At 43.9% G+C, this 24,065-nt stretch overlaps 1 protein-coding gene across 1 annotated transcript in view; it reads left to right on the top strand.

The window, feature by feature from the left end:
- The window catches only part of UROC1 (urocanate hydratase 1), a 482,866-nt gene that overhangs the window by 311,647 nt on the left and 147,154 nt on the right, over positions 1 to 24,065 (top strand). The window contains exons 12-13 of the mRNA XM_069643013.1: positions 11,497 to 11,594; positions 22,069 to 22,141. Of these exons, the coding sequence (XP_069499114.1) occupies positions 11,497 to 11,594; positions 22,069 to 22,141 (171 nt within the window). The remainder of the gene's footprint in view (positions 1 to 11,496; positions 11,595 to 22,068; positions 22,142 to 24,065) is intronic.

Below are 24,065 nucleotides of genomic sequence, written 5' to 3'. Positions count from 1 at the left end.
ATGGAAGATGGCGGCAGATTCAAAATGTACCTGTAATTGGATAGTTTCTGCCTTATCCAATATTTTTAGTAAGAATGGGGTGTTGGTTATAGGACGTAGATTTGTAGGATCTTTAGCACTATGTCCAGGTTTCTTAGCAATAGGAGTGACCGCAACCTCCATAATAGACATATAAAGGTGTCTGTTTCTAAAAGAGGCATTTATACAGTGTAAAAGGGGGCAAAATCGTAATATTTTAAGAATTATCCTTGTTGGGAGAAGGTCCCCTATACAGGCGGTACATTTAATGCCTTTGATACCTTGAGATTTTGGAATTTTATCCCGGGCCATCAAACTTTCAATCATACTTATTTGGGTTAATGACATGAGTAAGGGCGGTGGGCAGTTCCAATTTTTATATAGCTTTTTGTTTCCCGCAAGCTCTATTTGAGTGTTCGTCGTTTTATTGGGCCTCGATATCTTTTTGTATATTCTTTCCTTGGATTTCCATTTGTCTTTATTTTCAGAACTGTTTATTTTTTTTTTTTTTTGGGCCCATAAGCGCTTGGCTTGTCTTTTTTTATTTCCTGTTTTAGGATCTTTAATGCTGGGGTAAACCAGTCTTGTTGGAATGTTGGAACTGATGAGTGTTTGAGCAGTTGGGCAGACTGCTTTATACAGTGTGTTCCTCCCCCTGATGCATATGGCGGCATCCTTATTCATTGCCAGCAAACCTTAAGTGGGTCATTCTTCAAGGTTACTTTCAAGTAAAGCATCACGGTTCCATCTTGAATTGTGTGACTTTGGTACATCTGCAATTCTGATGCACCAATTAAGATATTTACTTTGCTGGGAAAAGTGCAAAGGTTGGTGGTATTGCTCAGGTGAGCACAGTAGCCTATTCACACACATGTTGGTTTTTCTAGCCTTTCTCCCGATGGCCTCCGTCAAGCTGTTAGAGGTACTGCCACCATCTGTTTTGTTATGAAGTTGCTAGAGTGTAACCTAGTGAATAATCCAGAGGGCATTGCATGTGCACTTTGCAAATATCTATGCTGTGTTTCCGAAGAGCAATCCCTGTTCTCTGGTACTTGAGCAGCCCCCATTCCGCCACTGGGATTTTAGATAATGCCTGTATTAATGAACATTGCCCTTGCTAGAGGGGGCAGTCGAATGCAGCATTGAGGTGTTTCGGTCTGAGTTGATGACTAGAGATTTCTGAAGGGCCTGTGCTGTGATTGGTGTGAGTCTGTAATTATTAGCTCCATGCTAAAGAAGGTAAGGAAAATTCTGTGAAGCCTAGTCCATGTATTTGGCTTATTAGCTGCATCTTTCTGAAGCCACTATATTTCCGTGACAGCTGGGACATCCTTTGTGGCAGTTGTTCTTTTGAAAGTGACTCTACTCCCTGCATCACTAGCCACATTTTACAATGTTTGGGTTGAAGAAAACGTTTTCTGGTATCTATGCTGCCTTGCGTGTTTAATATGTTCTTTAACAGTAACACTAAAGTAGCTTTCCTTGGGGATTCTATTTGTGTGGTGGTGTTGAACCCACCCAAATTTATAACAAGTCTATCCTCTGAAGAATGCTAGAAATCACACTGCAGAATGTGAGAGGATCATTGGCCTGGTAGTGTGGTAAGAGAATAGGGTTCACATACTATCCAAGCTCCCTCTGTACATGGACACAGATATCTCCAATCTTACCTAGTCCCCCCAGCTGACTTGACACACGCTGGACTGTCAATTTTGGCTTATTGAGTGCATTTAGTCTTGACCACTGCAGGAGGTAATCTGGGTGGAAGATTTAACGAAACCAGATTCAAAACTAAATTATATGTTCAGATAACTACAATCGACAACAGAATGTGTTTATTGAAAAAATTAAAATGTATTACTAGTGCAGGCAGTACAAAACAATAATATATCCCAAGTGCGATCCTAAAGAAAACAAGAACCAGTCAATGGAATTAAGCCAGAATTATAGGTGAATAGTTATCATGTATGTAAGAAGAGAAAATATCTGTTGGTGCAGGTGACTAATTGAGCACTCTGGCGCAAGTAAAAAGATGCAGGAAGATTATAAAGGAGGCAGCATTAACTGTACTCTGTCCAAACTAACCTACTCTAGCCCTACCACTAACAAAAGGCATTAACATAAATGGCTCCAGGAGAATGACTCATTTCTCCTGGTGCAATGGGATCAGCCCTAGGGGCATATTTCTAACAGTCTCTGGTAATAGTTCTGCACTTGGAGAATGACTCCCTCCTCCCGGTCCCACAGGTCAACAAATATCTCCTCCTGGTCAATTGGATCTGTCTTTAAGCTTCTGTTTAGTAACCTATTCCCTTAGTTTCTGATTCAACAAGTTCGGTGAAAGAACCAGGAGAATGACTCCCTTATCCAACGGAGTTATCCAACGGTGGTTCAGCCGTTGGATAACTTGGATAACTTTGGACAGTTTGCTGCAACTGTTTTTTATCAACCTTTGTACTTCTTTCCAGGCTTCTCTTCGGCTTGTTTAAAAGTCAAACACTCCTGTTTCCAACAGTTTATTTCTTTTCTTTCCCCTCTTTTTGGGGAACCAAGAGGAACCGTTCCAGTAATGTCCTTGACTACTTCTGATACTTTGACAAAGGAGATTATCCCCATGGCACTCTCTAGCCTGAAAGTCTCCTTTGGTGATCTAGTGTTGAGGAGAGTAATCCCAATATGTTCTCTTTCCGTCTCCTTGACACAACTGAGGCGAGGAAGATCACTAGTGATGTAATCTTCACACTTGATACTACTGTCCCAAATCTGGAGATGAGGGAGATGACTCCTGAGGTTTTCTTTCCCTTCAACACTTCCACTACTACTGCTGTGATGAGGGAGAGTACTCCCAAGGCTTTCTTTTATTTTCTATACTGGAGTATATAGGAGCCAGGCAGGTTTCCCAAACTTTAGTTTATTATTCAAGTATTATCTGAAGTTCCACCAGCAGCACAGCGTCCCTCCTTTCAGTAGGCTCTCTATCAGTCATCTTTCCAATCTCGATCCCTCACTGCTCAACATTCCCTACATTACATCATAGGCACTGTGCTGACTGGGATCAAGATACTACACACGTCCCGCCGATTAACACAACATTAATACAACAGTGTTTGAATTTCTCAGGCCTGCTGATCGACCTGTGTGGCCTATTGGCACCACATCGCAGCCCATTGTCACTTGTGAAATCATTTTTCTCGTCCACTTGCTCATTCAGTTACCATCCTCTTTTTTTCTTGTCAATTTTACAACTCTGTTCATGTTCCAAAATCTGCCATCTGTTCCCACTGAATTATGCAAAACTCTGACTACCTTGCATGGAGAGGACCACTTCATGGGACCTTGCCTCAATGAACCAGGCAGTTTAAACCTGACAGTGTCTTTCTTTTATCTCATTTTCTTTTACTGACTTCCTCTCATCGTACCTCCATGTGTTCAAAGCGCTTGCTTCCTGCAGCTGTAACATCCACTATTTATATGAAGGGAACATTGCGCTCTTACATTTTTTTGGTTTTGGATGAATCCGCAGGATTCTTGATGCTTTTCTCATGCATGGGTGGCTGGTGGGCGCCTCGTCGCCGAAAATGAAGTATACAGGTGCCAAACAGGTTTCACAAACTTTAGTTTATTCAAGTATCATCTGAAGTCCCACCAGCAGCACAGTCTCTCCTTTCAGTAGGCTCTCTATCAGTCATCTTTACAGTCTAGATCCCTCACTACTCAACATTCCCCACATTACATCATGGGCACTATGCTGGCTGGGATAAAGATACAAGTACTCTTGGTGCAGTCACTGAGATGAGGTAGATTACACCCGATGTCGTCTTTAACTTAAGCACCCTTCCCCAATCCCCTCCCCAGTCTGCCATGACTCCTGTTACCTCTTTGTTGTTGGAGCTAAGTCGCTGGTTCTTCGTGGGGTGTGGGTACAATACGCTTCCTAGGTATGCTGTCTTCTTTTCTTTTCCACTCTCCACTGCAATGCTTTGGCTCAATGGAGTTCCCAGCCCAAGGGTATTGGTACTATTAATGGACAACCTGGTCCACCTCCTTTAGGTTGCACCACTGTTACTCAGTTTCCAGCTTCCAGTCAGGTCTGCTTGAGGTTGGCCTAGAACTGGAGGTTTCCGTCCCCGACATTGATTCTTGCTCGCAGGTTTGAACTTCCGTGGTCTGCCAGGCTGCACGCCTGCTTCAGTTTTCATCGGGTCCTTTGTTTTTATTCCATTCAGTTGGCTCCTCCCCAGTGTATTGTCAGTCCTTTGTTTGTGTCCATTGTATATTCTTCATGCCTCCTTGAGGCCACCTCTTTCCAGTACCTTCTATACTTGCCAAAGGAGTAGTTTATATAACTCCATCCATCTTCTTCACAGTACTACTTGAAGTTGCCTTGAGAGCAGACTGTAAGAATGTTCTTGAGGGTTCCCCAGAGCAATGCCAGAGGTTAAGGTGTACTCTAAAGCTTCCAGCCATCACCTCTTTTGTTTTGCTATCGTCACCGTGAGTGGGACAGGTATTCGGTACCTGCTGGGCCAAGAGATCCAAGCTACTCCTCAGACACCCAACTAGGCTGAAACATGTCTGGGGATGCTTGTGGTCTCATGCAGATAGCATGTGACCAAGCAGTGTGGGCTGCACTGCCCCTTTGGGTGTGGGAGCAAGCTTGATTTGCACATGGTCTTGCCCTTTTGTAAAGGGTTGGCAGGTGAAGAACAATGGTCTGGTAGGTTGCTCAGAGCAATGCCAGAGGTTAAGATTTAATCTAAACCTTCCAGCATCGCCTTTTGTTTGCTATTGAAAGTCCATTTTAGTCTTTCAGAGTTTGATGTTATCAATATTTACAGGATGAAAGGAAGAAGTATTGCCATAACAGAGTAGTGCTTTCAGATGGTTTCTCAGTACATTTGATAGATTTCAGGGACTCCAGGGCAAAAGGGTTAGGGAGTTCCATCTCGGAACGGGGGAATCTGTGAGGTCCTGCTTTCGGGCACCCCTATGGCAATGTTGCATAGCAGGCTCACCTCTCTAGCCTCACAGGAGAGGGCTCCCCCCCTGGGGAGAAGTGACATGATCACATGGTTCGTTACAATAGATGCTAGCTGATTACCTTAAGTTTAAAAAATAAATGTACATGGGCGTTCTGAGACCATCCGGATCCATGGTCGTACAGGACCATAATATCTGAGGGGTCTGAATCCGGTTTGCCAAAATTCTTCTCTGGGTGCTGATTAGTAATAATTCCAGGACTGGTTGTGGTATGTAGTAAACCAGCTCACAACTGTTCTTTTCCATGTTCTCAGGAAGATCCTGCACCACAGCACATTTCAGCAACATCAGATTCCTTGATCCTATGGGTTTGTAGGGTATAGGAAAAGATTTCTCTTCAAACAACTCTTCCTCCATATTCTCTGGACCCCTCAAACGTTTTGCATTTGTTTCTGCATCCTGACCTAACTTTTTACAGTCGAGCACAGCCCTCGGTTACACTCCACTGGGCTTTAACTCATTGTTAGAGGAAACAGACACATCCTTCAGACTGTCAGTACTGAGAAACTTTGTTTCTCTTAGTCTAAAGACTTTGTTGCCACTTGTTGGTAATGTTTTATCATTGTGCAAAGTACCTTACAGTATCGCACAATGGGCCCGTTTTTTTCGGACGTAGACGCACTCTAAAAAATTATTGGTGGTTAGGACTGACTGGTGGCAGCAGTAGGTTTTCGTATAATTGTGTAACTTTGTATAGTGCCATACCGCATTTGGCCCAAGACTGTGGCTGGTGCCCATGATGGCCATGCCATGAGATCTTTTGTCTGTCCCTTTGGTCATAATGTCCTCAGACCCTACCCCTGCGTTTCCAGGTTTGGGACTTCCTTAATTGGGCATATAGTCGCCTATGAAAGCCGCTTCTTTCGCGGCCTCTGCCGGTCACGTGTGTAGGTATCCAGGAAGTGAATTGGGACTGTCTGGTCCCAATCCATACTACTGCTTACAGGGTGTCTGGTATGATTGGACTGCTGCTGGCCTGCATGCATGGGGCAGACCTTCTCATTGGTGGGCTGGGTGCGACCACTTGCCTGACTTTGGATAGAAGGGGTCTTGTGTCCATTCCAGCAGGTCAGAAACTGTCTGTAGAAGGAACCAAGAATCCTGAAGAGTAGAGCAGAACAACGGATGATCTGGAGACTCACTGAAGAGGGCTGGCAACTTAATACTGTTGTCCCAGTTGAGCCCTGCTCTGCACTTGGTCTCAAAAGATCTGTGAAGGTACTTAGAACCTTTTGGAGTGGTCGGACTAATTTGCGCTCAACTCCTCCTGGTAACCCTGCAAGTAAGCCTTCTCGGAAGAGTACCTGAGAAACCAGTGGATTGACTAACTGAAACATTGGGTGCCATGCAAAAGCATAGCTGATTTGACCCGAGACTTTGAGGAATCCCAGTTTATCCTACAAAGCACCTTTCTAACCAACATCACTGTTATTGTATCTTTGAGATACAAGATGGGAGGGGTAGTCATACTGCAAGAGTTGGGTGGCCCTTCATCTCAACATGACAGTCACTGTAGGCAGCTTTCTTGCATTTCTTCCAGTCCCCGGAGACCTACTGCATCCATGTTTTCTTAATTCTTCATCCAAATTGAGAGTAGCAGCTCCTGTCCCGTACTAGATCTGTTAGCACCCCAAAGCACCTGTACATCTGAGAAGCGTACCAAGGGCAGGAAATCTAACCTCTGACACCCACCTCCAGACCTGCCAAGCCAAAACCAAGTGACAGCCGGTGAGTAGTGAAGTCACTTACCAGTGGCCCTTTGTTTTTGCACGGAAGGCTATTTTGGTCTTCCTTTTGGCTTGGGTAGCATCCGCTTCCTAAAGCCCTCTGAAGGAACAGCTTTATTGCTTGCTTACATTTTGGAACCCATTTTACCGCTTCAGAATTCTTCCCCTAACTTTTTCCTGCCTCCTAAGAAGTACTTTGTGAACCTTACGCACATGCTTTTACGTGCACATCGAACATTGAACAGAAGGCTTCATTCATATTGGCCTGGAATTGTCTGTGCTATAAAAGTTGTTCACCCTTTCCTTTACAGTTAATAGTGGAGTTACTAACTTTCTCATACAGACTCCAGTGATGTATATATGTTACATAGTGTATTGCCTGTGTGATATTTTTCTAGTGCATTTCATGATTCATTTGTGTTAGGCCTGTAATAAATAGAATATTTTCCAGTATAAGACTGTCTAGTTTTAATTCACTGTGGTCTCATGGAGACCCCCTGATCACTCTCGCCCCCTCTTGAGATTTGGCTGCTCTCCAAGCTACTATGAATTGGTCTGGCTATCTTCCCAGAAGCGTTTCCCTGTTAATCTTACAAGAGTGATCTCCTAAACATCTGTCGACCAGGCCAGAGTTGGGAAATCCATTCTAACAGGGGGTGAGAGAAGGGAAGAGGATTTGTGTAAAGTGGGTTGGATAGGAAGGGTGCACACTTCAAACATAATGTACTGCGTGAACATTGTACATAATTCACTCAGGATGTTAACTCCTGGTGTTCACCAAATTATCCCAAAATGCCAAATATAATTGTGCATAAGATGACATATTATTCCGATCTTCCCAATGCATCTCACCTATACTCCTTTTACATTTCTGGGGTTTTACTGCTTCCTTCTCCAGCTCTCGATGGTGAAATCCCCTGCCTCTCCTCCCCCTCCCCCCTCAATCTGCTGTAGTCCATGTTGTGGGATGTGCTCCCATTCTAGTGTACCCCGTTCAGGTTGCAATGCAGCTAGAGGTCTGGTGGTCCTGTGTTGTTCACATCTCTCACCGGATCAACTGAATGTTGATACTGGATCCTTGGCTTGTTACACCAGTTAACCGGTGACTTGCACACCCTAGGAGCAAAAAGGATATTACTTTGCTGGCCGGTTTGACAGAAACACCTTGGCAATCTGTCTTGGCTCATGACGGTCTCTACCACAGTATCTGGGTCTGCAAGTGAGACCATGTCTCTATCAGATTAGTTTACTGCTGCATCAATGCACTGTAATATAATGGGGTTCATTGGGACCCTGCTGAAGCGGTTTTTGGGTGATCAGATGGGAGGTGGGTGGGTGGGAAATGGTCTGGGAGTGTCTGTAGTAGGGACCACTGGATGCTGAGCCTGTGGGCATTGGACTTGGCACAGTCTGTCTGGGAGTCTTGGTTGGACCAGTGCACTGGGGTTGAGATGACACCTGTCTTTATTAGCAGGGGCTGTTAGTCATGCAATGCAAAGTTATCTTATGACTTGATGGTTTGAAAGCACCGAATATCCTTTAATCATGAGCAGTGGACATATGTAGAAATTCTCCCAAAAGTCTACCAAGTGATAACACCACTTTCAGAACAATATACAAATTCCAACTCGTCTCACTTGCATTGATTTCTATAATTCATTTGTGGAAGCATTGTTTTCTCTACTAACAAGGACACCACGGCCCAGAAGTCCAAATCCAAAAATGGTCATGGCTGGTACGATCGAGATTGTAGAAGAATAAAAGCTGCTCTTGTGAAAGCAATCAAAAAACAAAATGATAGAAACAGGCAAGAAGTGAGCACCCTGAGAAATTAATACAATGCTTTGCTGGAAACAAAGTTTAAATGTATGGTTGAGCAATTGACTGCATTGCTTTATGCAATCCAGACACGTAATACAAAGATATTTTGGCGTATGGCAAGATCTGGCCCAACTTGACCGGATATGAGCCTCATTGCACCAGAGAAATGGGTAAATAATTTGGAATCCTTGTATTCCTTACAGCCGGATGAATCTGAGATGTAGATTGAGATTTGGTGAGGCCAAGATGAATGAGGCCCATGAACCTACTGCCCAGGTTGTGCTTATGTTCTCTTCTAATGAAGTTGAAGGAGCTATCCTTTCCCGGCACAATGGCAAGGCTCCAGAAGCCAATTTTATACCATCCCTTAGTTATCCAGATATATGGGCCCATTTTGAACAAAATGTTTAATGAAGTCAATGGTTTGCTTGTCCACCCCCATAGTTGGATGGGAGCGACAATAATTCAAATTCATAAAAAGGGAGACCTGGATCTTGCATCAGACTATAGGCCTATATCACTCATTCATTCTCTAGCCAAGCTGCATGCAAGGCTTTACTCCAGTCCCTGGAAACCTGGGCTGAAGAACATAACGTCTTGTCTAGTGCCCAGGCAGGGTTTGGAAAAGGAGTATTGACTATTGACCAGTCCTTCAGGTTGGACCTTACTTTACTGAAGTTTTACGCTTCATCCCATCCTATATACCTGGCTTTTGTCAACCTCCAAACAGCCTTCGATACTGTCCTCATAAACAAACCGTGGAAGGAGATGGTACATCTACAGGTTTCCTGTGCCACTTGTCCAATCCATTATGGCCCTACATTCTAGTAACTATGTGTGTGTAAAATGGCATTAAGGGGGAGAACTAAAATCCATTTCTAGTTGAGATAGGGGTAAGACAGGGCTATGTCCTGGCCCCCCTCCTGTTTTTAGTGTATATCAACAGCTTTGCTGCTGATATGCAAAAACTATCACTGGCCGCACCAAGGTTGCGTTCTGTCAAATCGAGTTTCCTCCTATTTGCTGACGCTGTGTTTCTGGCTGAAAGCCATAAGGTCCTATGACAACTCACGTCCTTTGGACTGCTTTGTACGGCCAGAAATTGAACTATGGCGTGTGACAAAAAATATGGTTTGTTGTCCTTTTGGCTGGTCTGAGTAGACACAAACACACATTCTACCACTATCTTCTGTGGGGAGATCATTTGTGAGGGACCTGAAATGGACCAAACGGCTTGAAAAAAGCAATTTAACAGCAGCCAGACAGACTGGTGCAGTAACCACCTTTTCAGAACGTCTTGGATGCGGATCAGTGTCCTGAGAAATGGTGGTATACAGGACTCGGGCAGTCCCAGTCCTAGTCTATGGTGCAGGAATATGGGGGCATACCTGCACTGATTAATTATAGAAAATAGAAAACCCATTTCTGCCAGCTCTTCCAGCCAGTGCTCCACCGGCCCCTGTGGCCCTAGCATTCGGGCATGTAGAAATTAAGTACGAGGTGATGTTGAAACCGCTCTTGTATTAGATAAAGATAAGGTCCACAGTGGAGTAGGATTAATACAGAGAGGGCCTAGTGGAAGTACTAAAAATGGAAGGTGTAAAATCTATGTGGCTGCAGCATCTTAAACATCTCCCCCTGGTTCTTGATCTCAATGCTCTATGGTTTGACCAGCGTATAAATGGCCAATCAATCTGCTCAAGATTAGATTCCACGAGTTGGCTACACGGACAAGACTCGATACTTGCAGTTCTGCTAGCTATATGGTGTATACATGTAATATGGCTATGGAGCCTTCCCTTGATTACCCGGTGGGAAAGAAAAAGAAAACGTTGTGCCCTTCCTTCGCATGGGCCTGTTTCCATTAGTGAAGTTCGAGACACTGGTGGGAAGGTGTTTGTTGTATAGTGCTTGTCTGTGAATGCATGAGATGAGAGAATGTTTCAGTGTTTGTGGACTGTTGGTCTGTGAATGCATGTGAAGGTACTGTAGAGTGTCAGTTGATGCTAGGTCTGCCTGGGTGATGGGACCCAGTGGTGTCCTCCAATGTAATTTAAGATAAACACTTAATAAAACTTAAGTGTTTAACCAGCTAAGCGTTCCAAGGTACATCACTTCAGTGTTGTGTGCACACTGTCCAGCGTGCCTCACCATAGTTGAAGACGAGATGAACTTTGTTGTCGCGCCCGCTCTATAAATGGCCGAGGCCACTACTAACCTCGCAGGTGACTAATACCAGGAGAGAGGCCCTTCTTGTTAGGAAATTATCCCCGTCTATGGCTGTTTTTAAAACAGTTTCAATGTTTATATTTATGGCTTTCAAAAAAAGGAGACCTTGGTCAAATCTGGTTGAAAGAATACGTTTTCTATTTTCCATGGTGCAAATATTATGTTGTCATTTTATAATGCGTCTAGAGTAATGAAATTGTGCTTATGAATTGTTACTAATTGTATTGTTTTATGGCTTATTTAAAGTTATTAACTTTGTTTTTAGCATTTTTCTATGTGTGTTTGTGCTTTTATGGTGTACAACCGAAATAAAGCTGAATTGGATTGATGAGGGTGTGCTATGTTGAGGGGCTGGTCCTGTGGATAGTCGATCAAAATGTGACGTTCACGGATTGGCTCAGCTTTTAGGCTCAGACCTAAACCTTGAAGGTTTCTTTGCCATTTTATAGGTACTCATAAAACTGCAGTATGTATTTATAATGGATGAAAAATTAACAAATCTCTTATTCGAAGTGTGGACTGGTCATATGAAGTGAGCCGGTGCGCAGTTAGAAGACTGATCAATGTTCATTGCATTTCAAGGTGTTGGGCACTTTTACGTTTTGTTTCGTGCCTAAATGAAATAAACTCCATCCATTTGCTCTGTCTGCTTGCTTTCTAGCCTGAGGAGGCAAGTAACCGCCATCAACGCCCTCTCGGGGAAAGGCCTCTTCTTCTGGGACTACGGCAACGCTTTCCTCCTAGAGGCAAAGCGAGCTGGTGAGTAGATTTGATCAGGCTACTTCTTCATTGGTCCTTTAATGACATCGATCACTTCAAAGAACCCATTGTAATTGCCAGCTGCTGTCCTGTTTTTAGCTCCCTACTCACTTGTATTGATCCGTTGTGTTCTGATTTCCTCGGTGTGTACTTACCACCCCCTCTTATCATTTACAAAGAATTCTATTGCTTTTCAAAGCTAGGTTTGTGATCAATTAACACCCTAATAATGATGTATGCATTTGTAACTTTTGGAGCGAAAATCAATATTGGAGCCTACTTGATAAACAGCGCAGCAGTGACTGGTTTCGATTTCAGAGAGGGAGGTCTTATACACAATAAAATAATTGCTAAAACTGTTGTTGAAGCTGGAAACCTTGAAGGGTGTTTGGGTGGCACGTGTGCATTTTAAATATTAAATTTTCGGTAGAACACCCATGAAACCCAGCATGTATTGCAATACTTCAGAAGCAAGGTCAGCAAATGCATGAAGGCGTTTTGCAGCAGCAACTGGTGTATTATATGGTAAGGCTGTGTTGGCCATGTTCATATGACACCAGCAAAAAAACAAAAGCAAAAAAACGAATGCAGCATTCCAATATAACCCCTTTTTATAAGGGGGCCGGGATTTAGGTGGAGGGAGTGAGGGTGTGCCGCACTGGTATGAGGAAGCAGCGGGTAAATAACGTAGCTACAGCTTTCAGTGTGACACTACTGCACTGTGATCACAAATCCTGTCCCATTTGAAATTTTGCCAGTTTTAAATATTGTTGCCAGGAGATTTAGTGCACATTGTTACTGCGTTAGTCAATAAAATGACATTAGAATTGTCAGACATATTGCCAGGCTTAGTTTGTACTACCCCATTTAATCCGATGTTTAAATGTCATGATCTTGTTGCCCCAGTTAGAAACATTGTAAAGTTATGGTTAACCATGCTCCATAGAAAAGTGTGATGCCACTCTCTCTCCTGTTCAACACACTGGCATTTGGCTTACTATATTGCCCTCATACATTGCTATGCCACTGTTTCCCCAGTTAAAGATGCTATCATGCTTAGTATACAGTGTCCCAGAGAAGCCTAATGACACATTTACATCATTGTATGTGGTGGTGTGATAACTGAGAAGCAGCACATTGTGTTGCAAGGGGAAGTTCTTTCCTGTATTAAAATCATGTCCACTGCAATCCTGAAACACATCTCTGCCACTCACCCCAGTTGCATTGGTGGTAATGGAGTGTGAAACTGTAAATTGGCATCCATCAAACTGGCACTCATGTCATCAAGAATCCATCAACCACCGAGAATATTCCATGGGCTTCATGAATGTGCATATTGATATTGGACTGTGCCCTGCTTGCAAATGAAGAAGAAATGGGCAGTACTGAGAATGGGAGCACGCATGCTAACTATAGTATGTCTATTTCCAAGGCAATCAGGATTAATGGTGGACTTGTTTGGCAGAACTAGAGCGGTTTGTCAACTGAAAAATAAATGGAGTACTATAAAACCACTCTGGATTAGATGCTGCAAAGGTAGTCCAGCTCTTGTCTAAACTGTATTTCAGAGACCAATGTAAATTTAGTAATGTCCAAAATAAGTTCTAAAATCTAGGTGCAAAGAATGTATTGCATAACTGAAAAGGGATACCTGGAGACATGGGACTTTCATGTTCCTTTCGTACATCAATATTTTTTATTTTTTTATTTTTGTGTTTTGTTACTGGTTTTTCACAAATGAACAATAATGAAAACAAAAGTTAAATGGGAAATAAGGTAAACATATAAATCCTTTCCAAATTCATTATCGGTATAGATTTTAACATAATCCAAATCATACTAGATCAAACTGCAATTACTCAAACATATATCAAGGCATAGTTAAGACCTATTTTCCCATAGAAATATTTAAAAATAATCTTTAAAATATCATGATTATACAATTCTTGTGTATAACGGGGAACTATTACCATAATACATTTACTACGAAGTCGTGTCAAAAAGAATTCTTAGGAACCTACGAAGTGCTTATATCAAGGAAACCTCGTCCAACATCATCCTATTCCATAGAATTCCTCCCACATCTTCAAAAGGAATGTACTTAAGCCCTAAAGAGTGTTTTATATCACAGGTTCACAATTTTGGGGCAGTTGCTTGTCTATCGCTGCACCAGTGCCAAGTTTCTTTGATCTTTAGGAATCCCAAATCTGGTGCCCAAACACTAACGTGGGCAGTTGGTTGAATTTGAACCTCATGTACAAGTCTCATTTATAGGGCAAGGAAATAGATGTACTTTGATAGATTCACTCTTTTCCTGATAACTCATCGGCATCTATATCGTCCAACACCTGATCAAGCGGATTAATAACTTTTGTTTAGTGAATCTATTTTCTTACACTGTGTGTTTCTGTTCAAGTCCTGAATAACTGGGTGGTAGTGTCATGCATTTTAGCATATAGGGCGAGTTATTTTCCACTCCACAAGAGATTTAAGAGATGAGCCTCCTTGAATGCTGAATGATATTTGTCATACATTGTACAGTCCCACATAATTGTTAGAAAAATCCTAAATCACAGATGACCACTTCTAGTCCATAAATTAAGGCTGGAAAGATTTTGGCACAATAAAACTTATGATGGCGAATTTACAATAACTTTAATATATACGTTTTAGCTGGGCAGTAAACGGTATCATTCTGGCTCTAAAGAGAGGCGTTTTGCTGAATAGAAAATCCCAGCTATTCCTCCAATTTTCGATCACCATTGATTTAGAAAATTATAATCTTAGACTTTGCTCCATTAACTAAGAGTTTCTCATCAATTGCATAAGATGAAAATATCGATAACCTTCTTTCGAGATCCATCTGAGTTGGATCAAACAGTAAGTAAGTCTTCTGCAAAGGCAAGTCAATGCTTTTCAAGAGCACCCCATTTAACCAAGTATGCATTGATGAAAGACCACAGATTTTCCATGTCTGATAAATATAAATGTTGATGGAGCGGAATAAATATCCACGTGGACCACGGGCTCCCAGTGTGCACTTTTCGATCGTGAGCAGCTGTTTTACTTTAAAGTCTCATATCTTCATCAGCTGCTTTGTGAAACACCTCCTGACCTTGCGCTCGCAGCGCGTGTACTTTTTTCAAACTGGATCAGCTGATCATGAATGAACCTTTTCTACGAGTCTACAGAGTGCCACTGATTGTGAGGTAAGCCGTGTCAGAAATGCACTGTACCACAGGCCCAGTTAGTCATTTACATTTGTGAAATTCAAAATGTGCAAAATTTTGGATAAGAAGAAATTGAATGTTTAGCTGTTTCGGGTGCACTTCCTAAATACAGCTGCTTACCTAAGAAAAGCACATGTGCTGAAGCACATTCTTTTTCTTGCCATCAAAGACTGCGTGTGCACCTGAATTTGATCCATTGGCCAGTACTGCATTAAACATCAACCTATTCCAAGATGGCTGTGGGCTTTTCAGGCTGTCTCCGAGCTTGACCTGGCCTCTGACCATTGGCTGACTTTCATCTCCCAATTGGTTGGACCGGGAAGACGGCAGAAAGCCCTTTGTTCAAGGGCCCATTTCTAAGGCCCTTGGCTGCTCCCTGTCCGCTACCAGGATGCTACATGAAGCTACTACCGCAACCTGACCCTTCCCGGGGCTGCCAGCTCACTCAGCAATGAAACTGGACTACCAAGACTCTATTACCTCCTCCTCCATGGGTCATTTCCCTCCTTCTGTTACCCTTTCTTTTGCCTTCATGGTACTTCACCCTCCCCTGGTCTCCCTATTATGTTCTCTAATACTCTCATTCCATGGCTCCTCTAACTCCTACCTCATTTCTTTTACCTACTGTGCCTTACCATATACCTTTGAAAGTCACATTTGGGTATGTTTTAGGGAAGTCACATTTGGGTGGGTTTTTGGGACATCACATTTGGGTGTGTTTCATTAAACTTTGGCCTAAATTAAATTACCTGCTAAGCCAGTGACTGTTCCTTATCGCTGTACTTGCATATTTCTCCTACTGCCTCCTCCCTCTACCTGCCCAATCGTTATCCGTTTCTCCTATCTACTCCAAGCTTCTCTATAAACTATCCCTCCCTTCTCACTATGTCTGGTAAGAAGACATTTAAAAAGAATATCCTGGCCTCTAACCCAGGTCTCCCCATTGCTGATGCCTATTCCAGCGCCTCTTCCAGACAAACCCTCACTGACATCCTCTTTGTCGTTCCTTCACAAGAATTCTGGACCACTCGTATGATCTCAGTGTCCTGGCCCGTCTCCTCCTGCCCATTAATGGTGGCACCTGTTGCGAAGTCATCATGGATTCCTATTGACTCCTCCAGAATCATTAATGTCTACCTAAAGGGCACTGTCATGGTCCAAAGCCCTCAGGTCAATCTCCTCCTCTTTGATAGGCTGGTCCCTTGCCTCATCAACTTTCTCATCTCCAGCTGTCCCCTCCTCGCCTCCCTTGGCTACTTTGCCCTCTCTTCCCTCCTCCTCTGCCCACCTCGGGCTCCCTTCACACCTCCACAGGGCATACCTTTGATTTGTACCACTTCCTGGAAGACTTTAAAGCTGGCAACATTCTTCATCTTGCCACTCTCAACTCTCTCTGCTGTCAAACACTCCTTTTGACATCTGCCACCTCCTTGAAGAACTGGACCTTGATGTCCTCGGTCTTACCGAAACATGGTTCATGGCCAGTTCTGTCACATGCATTGACACTCTCCTGCCTGATGGTTACAATATCCCCTCTGCCCTTAGATCCATCCGGCCCAGAGGTGGTGTAGCCCTAATCTTCCCGGAGTGGATTGCTGTCTCGATCATCCCCACTCAGACGTACCCCTTTCGAATGCCTTGTCTGCAGGCTCTCCCTTAGACACTCTTGCTGTTGCTACTCTCTACCGGCCCCCTGGTCAAATCACCTCTTTTCTCTCGGAGTTGTTAGACCTCTCCTCCTCCCTCATTGCCACAACCACTCAACTCCTCCTTGGTGACCTCAGCATCCACTTTGATTCTCTCTGTTCCTCATCTGCGCTCTTTCGCAACCTCTGCGATTCACTCTCCCTCTCTATCCTCCCCTCTGGCCCAACTCACTCTGCTGGTCACACACACTTGATGTCTTGATCTCCTCAGGCCTCACCCTCTCCATTCCACTCACCACTCCTCTTTCCTGGAGTGATCACTGCCTCCTCTTGTCTCCTCTTTCCATCTCCCCACCCCTCAAGCCAAGCCTACCCCAATACTGCCACCCACCTTCTCGGACATCCGGGCCATGAAGCACATGTCAGACGAGGCTTTTGCCGCCACCTTCTCTCTCCCTCCTCCACCCTAGGCCGACTCACACCCTGACACAGCCCTGTCCCTTCTCTGCTCCTCTATTTCTGCTACTCTTGATGCTCTTGTCCCTGTCATGAGGATCCGCTTGAAGTCGAAAGCCAAGTGCAATTCTTGGTATGACTCTGACCTAGCTACACTTTAACCTAAGTGTAGGGCGACTGAGAGAAAATGGAGGGCTTCTTGTTCATCCTCTGAAAAAAGTGCCTGCCGCTTGCTCCAAAGGCAATAAAGACTTTGTCTGGACCAAGAAGCGAGTCCACATTCAAGCCTGAGACTCTGCGGCATCTAACAACTCGACCAAACTTTAAAAATCTGTAAGGAGCTGGCAAACCCTGCTGCAGTCTCCACCCCTCCTTTTGCCTCCCAGGCTCTTTGCAATGCCCTTGCCTCCTCATTTTATCTCTAAAATGCAGGACCTCTTGTCCCCCCTCTCCTCCGCTCTGCCTACTCTCCCCCTTCCTTCTTTGCCTGCTGACCCTCCTTCAGCTACACCACTACCCTCTTTCCCCTCCTTTCCTCTTTTCTCCCCTGATGAGGTTGCTAGACAAGTCCGATTTATGAAAGCCTCATCGAAACAAGTCCATCCGTGTCTCTCTAAAAGCATTAAGGAAGGCATTGATAACCTTGCTCCAGCCCCTGCTGATTTCTGCAACCTCCTTTTCCTCTGGGTCTTCCCCTCCCTTCTGAAGCATTCCCTTGAGCATCCTCTCTTTAAGAAACCCACAGCTGATCCCTCTTGTCCGGCTAACTATCACCCAATTTCCATTACTCGCTTTTTGGGTAAACTCCTGGAAAAGCTGGCCATCTCTCAGCTTAACCTTCATTCCTATTCTGTTGGTTCTCTCCATGATCAATCTGGCTTCAGAGTGGCCAGAAGCACAAACTGCTCTCCTGAACATCTGTGGATCAGCTCTCCAACCTAGACTCTAACATTCCCTCTGTCCTCATCCTACTTGATCTCTCCTCGGATTTCGACACGGTCAACCATACCACCCTGCTCAACCATCTCCATGACAACCTGGGTATCAGCGATTAGGCTCTGGTCTGATTGACCCTCCGAGGTACAACTTAGGTCCTTCCTATCTTCGATCTCCCTTTCTACCTGTGGTGTTCCCCAGGGGGTCTAACCACTCACCCTGGCTTTTCAACCAATATCTGGCAACTCTTGCCTACTGCATTTCCATTTTCTGCTCTAATTTCCAGTGCTATGCTGACACCCAACTTATTTTCAGCCACTTCCTCATCTCTGATTGCTTAATCGCCATTCAAAATTGGTGTGCCGCCAGTGATCTGTCTAAATGCCAACAAGACTGAGATCCTCCTCATTAGTACACCTTCACCAGCCTTTCCCCTCACCCTCTGGCCAGCCTCCCTTAGCCCTCCTACTACCTCTTCCTGCAAGGTCATCTTTGACTCCACGCTGTCATCTGACATCTCAAAAAAATGTAACTTCTTTCTGCACCTCCCCAGAGGTACTCTTTCCTCTCCTTCCCTCAGAGACTTATTGTCTCCCAAGCTCTGGTTCTCTCTAGGTTGAACTTTTGTAACAGCCTCTTTCTAAATCTACCTGCCTCCACTCTGTCCTTTACAACTAATCCAGAACAGAACTGCAAGACTTGTCCTCGGACTGAAGCCCTGGGATCATATCTCTCCAGCTCTGAAATCCCTTTATTGGCTCCCAGTGGATGCAAGGATTACATTTAAAACCCTCTGCATTGTCCACAAGGCGTTCTGGGGCGCAGCTCCAAATTACCTTCAACTATCCCTCCGTAAATAAGTCCCATCTCAAGCCCTTCGCTCCTCTACTTCTAACTCCCTCAGGGTCAGTCGTTTTTCAAAGAAACAAGCGGTGGGTAGATCTGTCTTCAGCTGGGGACTCCCTCTAGAACAGCCTCCATGCCACCTTGAAACTTGAGAACCATCTCTGGTTCCGGAAGCACCTTCAGTCCTTCTTCTTTACTTCTGCCTTTGCCCCGCTTCTCTCCTGCTAACTTGTTTTCTCTCTTGGCACCAGACACATGGCCACATTCTGTCCTTTGGTCCCAGGAACCTGCTCACCCTGCCTCCTGGCCACCCCTTGCACTAGGGTCTGTATCTGTACCCATACAGTCCCCCCACCCACGTCTCTTCTGCACTTATCAGATATACCCGATCTGCTTAACCTAGCACTTACCACTTGCTGGCTGCATTACCACCTTTTATTTATATATTTGACTTACTTATTTATTCTGTTCTCTCTGCTCCACACTTTCCACCTCTTCCCCCCCCCCTTTTCCCTTTCCCATGCACTTGCGCAGTCTCTATTTCACTGGGCCTAGTAAGATCGTTGTTTTTGTTTCCCCCTGTTCCCGCCCTTTGCCTGGTCACGATCTGAAACACGTATGTACGAGCACGATATAAGTAAAATATCATAACATATATCCATCAGCATTTAACCTGATCCTAATTTTTACATGTTCGTGTAGTGTAGTAGGACAACTAAGTGGACCCCATCTTCTGCTAATCCCCAGGTTCATAATTTTGTCCACAATCGATTTACAACGTGGGAGATTGGGGTCTTATCTGCTGAATAGCTGTACTCCTACATGCGCTTAGCCTGTCCTCATTGATCAGTTAAAAACCCTTCTCCGCTTCCAATGAGAATTGATGGGGATTGGTGTTGGCAGCTAAGATTTCTTTTTTCTCGCAGTGCACCTGTTGCCATTGCTTAAATTCGTTTTTCAACTCTACTGTGGATCAAGCGGTTTAAGTTTAGACTTGCACCCCATTGTTCTTGCGTCACCTTCAAACGTCGGTACTAGTGATTAGCGAGTTCAGCTGCATACAAGCTGTTAAAACCAGTTTGCCCAGATGATGTAAACAAGTGATTCAAGAAGTTGGTTCTGGTCTCCTGCGATGATTGAAAACAGCCGTCCACTTTAATCCATCAATACCGCATCTCATCTCCTGTTCTACTGAATGAACAGATTGTTTCATTTCTTCATGTTATGTGCACATGTTTCACTTTTCTTACAAAGTATAAATTGAGAAAATGTTTAAAGCATTTTTCAAAAGCCTCAAGTGACACCGATTTTCTCTACACAAACAGTGACTTGGAAATCTGGCCTAATCCAGTGTCTCCCTCAAAACCTATACCTCCTGATCACCTGTGCCCTACGTTTTGATCACCATTGCCATCCTGCTTTTGCTTTCAGATTTCCATTGAAAGCTTGGATCAGTCTTGCAGTTCAATGCTAAACTGTTCATTTTTCCACTTCCTGGCAAGGTGTGCAAGCTCCTGCAAACTACTTTCCTTTTATTCCCAGTTCACCATCTCCTATGCAGCACTCCTGCATAATCTGCATGGTTCCTTCATGTTGGGGAGACGTCAAATGCTGTTGCAGCGTTAAGATGTTTTGGTCAGAGGGTATAAAAGTGGCTGACATTTTAAAGAGGCATATGTTCTAAATGGTGCCAATCTTTTGTATTTGGGGGTGGCAGTCATCCATAAAATCGAATGGCCCTGAATGTGGCTCCCAACCCCCACACACAGCTCCTTTTAACTCTGTCATGCCAGCTCACAACCTCCAAAAGACAGTCACATTGAAGCTTATTTGCAGGCCACCTCAAGGGAGTGGTAACTTCATTTAAGAACTTTCTAGCTTTCTCGTGTCTGCAACAGTTTCCTACTCTAATATCCTGAGATTTCAACCTCCCAAGTGGCGACAAGGAAAACACTTAGACTCCTTCTCTCTGACTGACATTTGGACCTTAAAGCGATCATACTCTGCCCCACGAATGTCAAAAGTCGCATACTCAAACTAGTCTTCACCTCCTGCCCGATTATCCTCATGCCCAAATCCCCTTCCCCTAACCTGAACGGACCATGCCACAATACCCCTTCTCATATCAAACGCAAGGCTCCCCCACAGAGGTCAGCCCAAATGTCTTGTTGTTGAGGACGGATCATTCAAGAATTTCCTGCTAGACACAACAGGTAATGTTCACATCATTTGCCACCATTGGGAATGCCTCACCCTTTAAGATATATTTAACCCACTTGCCAAATAACTGGTCGATGCTCACGCCCCTCTAAAGTCTAGTCGCACCAAAGCGTCTGTAGCCTGGTACACACCCAACCTTGCTGAAAACAAACGCTTGATCAGATCCCTTGAAAAACGGTGTCACAAGGACCGCAGCCTAGAGGAGCTCTCATCCCTCCAATCCCTGCGCACTAAAACGCAGACACATGATCTCTGAGACGAAGTCTCCTTCTACACTTAAACCAAAAATGTGTGTCTTAATACCTGCCAGAGAAATAAAATCCCTTTCCCTCCACCAACAGTACTGTGTTACCATATAAAATGGCCATCCCAATTCTGGCACAATCCTGTTATAAAGCGCTCTGCTGTTCTGGAGCTAGGTTTGCGCTATTAAAATGAAAGATTTCATCCATGGGGGGTCAGAAGGCGATTTACAAAGATCTAATTTGTGTCAGGGGTAAACGATGTCAATACAAAATTAATGGTTATCTTCCTCTGTGTACTGGGTCTATCTTCAAATATGTAGGGGCTAATGGTCCATGTCACATTGATTTAGATATGGAAGACCTGCACTGCAAAATGCAGAACACCTAGAGTGAGCAGTGGTCATATAGATTTTTGCACGGGATCAATCCTATCCTATACAAGGTATGGTTATAGCCACTGTGTAGGATGCGGTTTTATTAATCCAAGGTGGCTATTGACCAGTGGGTGTAATTCATTCTTAAAGGAGTGGCCAGGTTTAGTTTCCTTGGATTGGCCTCAACATCAAAGAAACTTCTCCACATGTTCTCATTCAACAGCAACAAAACAGCCGGAAGAAAAGTGATGCTGATAAATACGGCAAAGGAAAATGAGTTGAAGCCCTTCTTTCTAATGTTAGTGTATAGAATTGTGTGATTTTTGAGAGCTAGGTCTTCCTGCCAACAAAAGGCTCCTAACAAAGGTCTCTTGCAATTCATGTTTCAAGTGACCTTTTCAATTTACTGGGTCACGGTCATAAACTCCCGGTTTGTGCTTTGTCTAGATAAAAGTGTACCCCTTTATTTGGGCACTGACCAAAACCATTTTTTAACTGCTATTGTGTTTCAAATTTAACAGGTGCTGATGTGGAGAGGAAAGGTGCTGGGAAAACAGAGTTCAGATATCCTTCCTACGTACAACACATAATGGGGTATGTACGAACCAAGCTACCATTGGTAACGAGCATCCGTTGACATGCAGAGAAAGGAATGTTTATCGTGGTCTTATTGTCATCCATCCATGAAATTGATACCAAACTTTCATTGGGGCTAATATAGTATCGCACGATTACGGCTCCTAAAAGTAATGGGGATAACAGTGGTTCTGGGCGTCTGTGATAAGTATTTGGTGGGTAATGACTGGAGCTGAACCTATATCTTTATCCCGTAAATGGTGTGTGAAAATATCTGTTGGGAGTAATCTATTATATATCTATAATTGGGATAACCCACAGTATTGTGGGGTGTTTTGTGTGTTCATCCTACAAGATTGTATACTTTGTGCACGGAATGTCCTGGGCAGGGCTACTATATAGGGGAACCGGTCAACTACTACATATGTGCATGAAACTCTATCGGAGTATCGAGACACACAAAGCCCCCCAACCTCCCGGGTTAGTGAGTTTATTTTCAGGAGGGGAATAAAATTACTTTGATGATCTTAAACCAGGAAGACCTGTGAATTCAAATGCTTCAAAATTTTAATAGTGACATGGGCCTCAAACAGACATCATGGTTTCATGAGTCACTATCCAAGGCTCTTTTCACCCATGGACATGAGGGGGGTCACACCATTCAAACCTGATAATTTTGACATTTTCAAAAAACCTTTAGCTTGCAATGCACCACCCACACCAGCTTCTAAGGCAATGGCTCAGTGCCAGATGCACGGCAACCCACCCCTACCACCTCTCTTCGCAGTTCTTTGCACCTGGTATTTTGTAGAGGCATCCTTTTCATTGTGGCATGAAGCATGATGTGCCGCCCCATAGGATGCATCCTTTTTTTAATGGCACCTCTCTCGCTCTTTCAGCGATGCTCCAGGTTCTCGGTTTAATTAAGGCATTTTCCCTTTGGGACCCCTCCTCCCAGAAGCAACATCTCCAGGACTAAAGGTCCAGGAACCATTTCTTTGAAAGAAATATCCTTTGGTTCTTTCAATATGGGATCCAGATCAGGCCCACATATTTGACTGCCCATTCTCATAACATGAAGGCTCGGAATGCATAATTTTCTTCGGATAGTTATTTTTGAATCATCACTAGTTTCTTACATTGGATCCTGCAATTTAACTACCTTTCCTTGTGGTCCGTTGGTCCAGGAAGCTGGAATTGAAGGTTGATTGTTTAACTAGAGTGACTGGTAGAAAGGCTGGTGTAGCATAACACAGGATTTCATATAATCTAGCTCCCTGCAACTCTGTTCTACCATCCTCTGCACAATGCTATACATTAATTTCATATATATTTCATTAATAATGTTTAATCTTTAACAATATACCAACATTAGTCTTTCCAACGAAATCATTCTTACTCCACTCCCCTCTTTACGCTTATTCCTTTCCTTGGTCAGAAATCATCTGATGGGGAGGAGGTACCTTCATCTGATGAAGAGCATTTCAAGCATGACAGGCTTTTTAGTTGGTTCATGTGGCCCCAAGGTTCTTCTGTGTGCCCCCCTTTGGAATGCATATTTTGTAAGCAAAGGGAGGTATCTTATCTGCAATCTCCTATAACCCCTTCAAGCATTACCTACTTAATACACTTTTTTTGTTTCTTTTGGATGTCTGCATGTCATAGTAAGTTGTTGTACTCACACACTTATCTTTATTCCTCTGAGTGTGGGCATGTTGGAGGTGCTTTCGCAAATTCTCCACATATTTCAGTGGTGGAGGCAATGATTGAGGCCAGTTCCTGCTTCGGGGTAACAGATGTTGAGGCAAACCCATTTTTCCTAACAGTCATCAGTTCAAAAGGGGACTAGTTATGGTAGTAGGTATATCTCTCGGAGCCATCAGGACTAGTGGTAATCGTAAGTCTCAACTGGTTTCCGGAACCCACAACAAAGTTCTTTGAC

Source organism: Ambystoma mexicanum, chromosome 2p (genome assembly GCF_040938575.1).
Source record: "Ambystoma mexicanum isolate Mex_15411 chromosome 2p, UKY_AmexF1_1, whole genome shotgun sequence".
Classification (NCBI taxonomy): Eukaryota; Metazoa; Chordata; class Amphibia; order Caudata; family Ambystomatidae; genus Ambystoma; species Ambystoma mexicanum.
The sequence above is the reverse complement of the archived record's forward strand: the minus strand, read 5'-3'. Positions and strand labels throughout refer to the sequence as shown.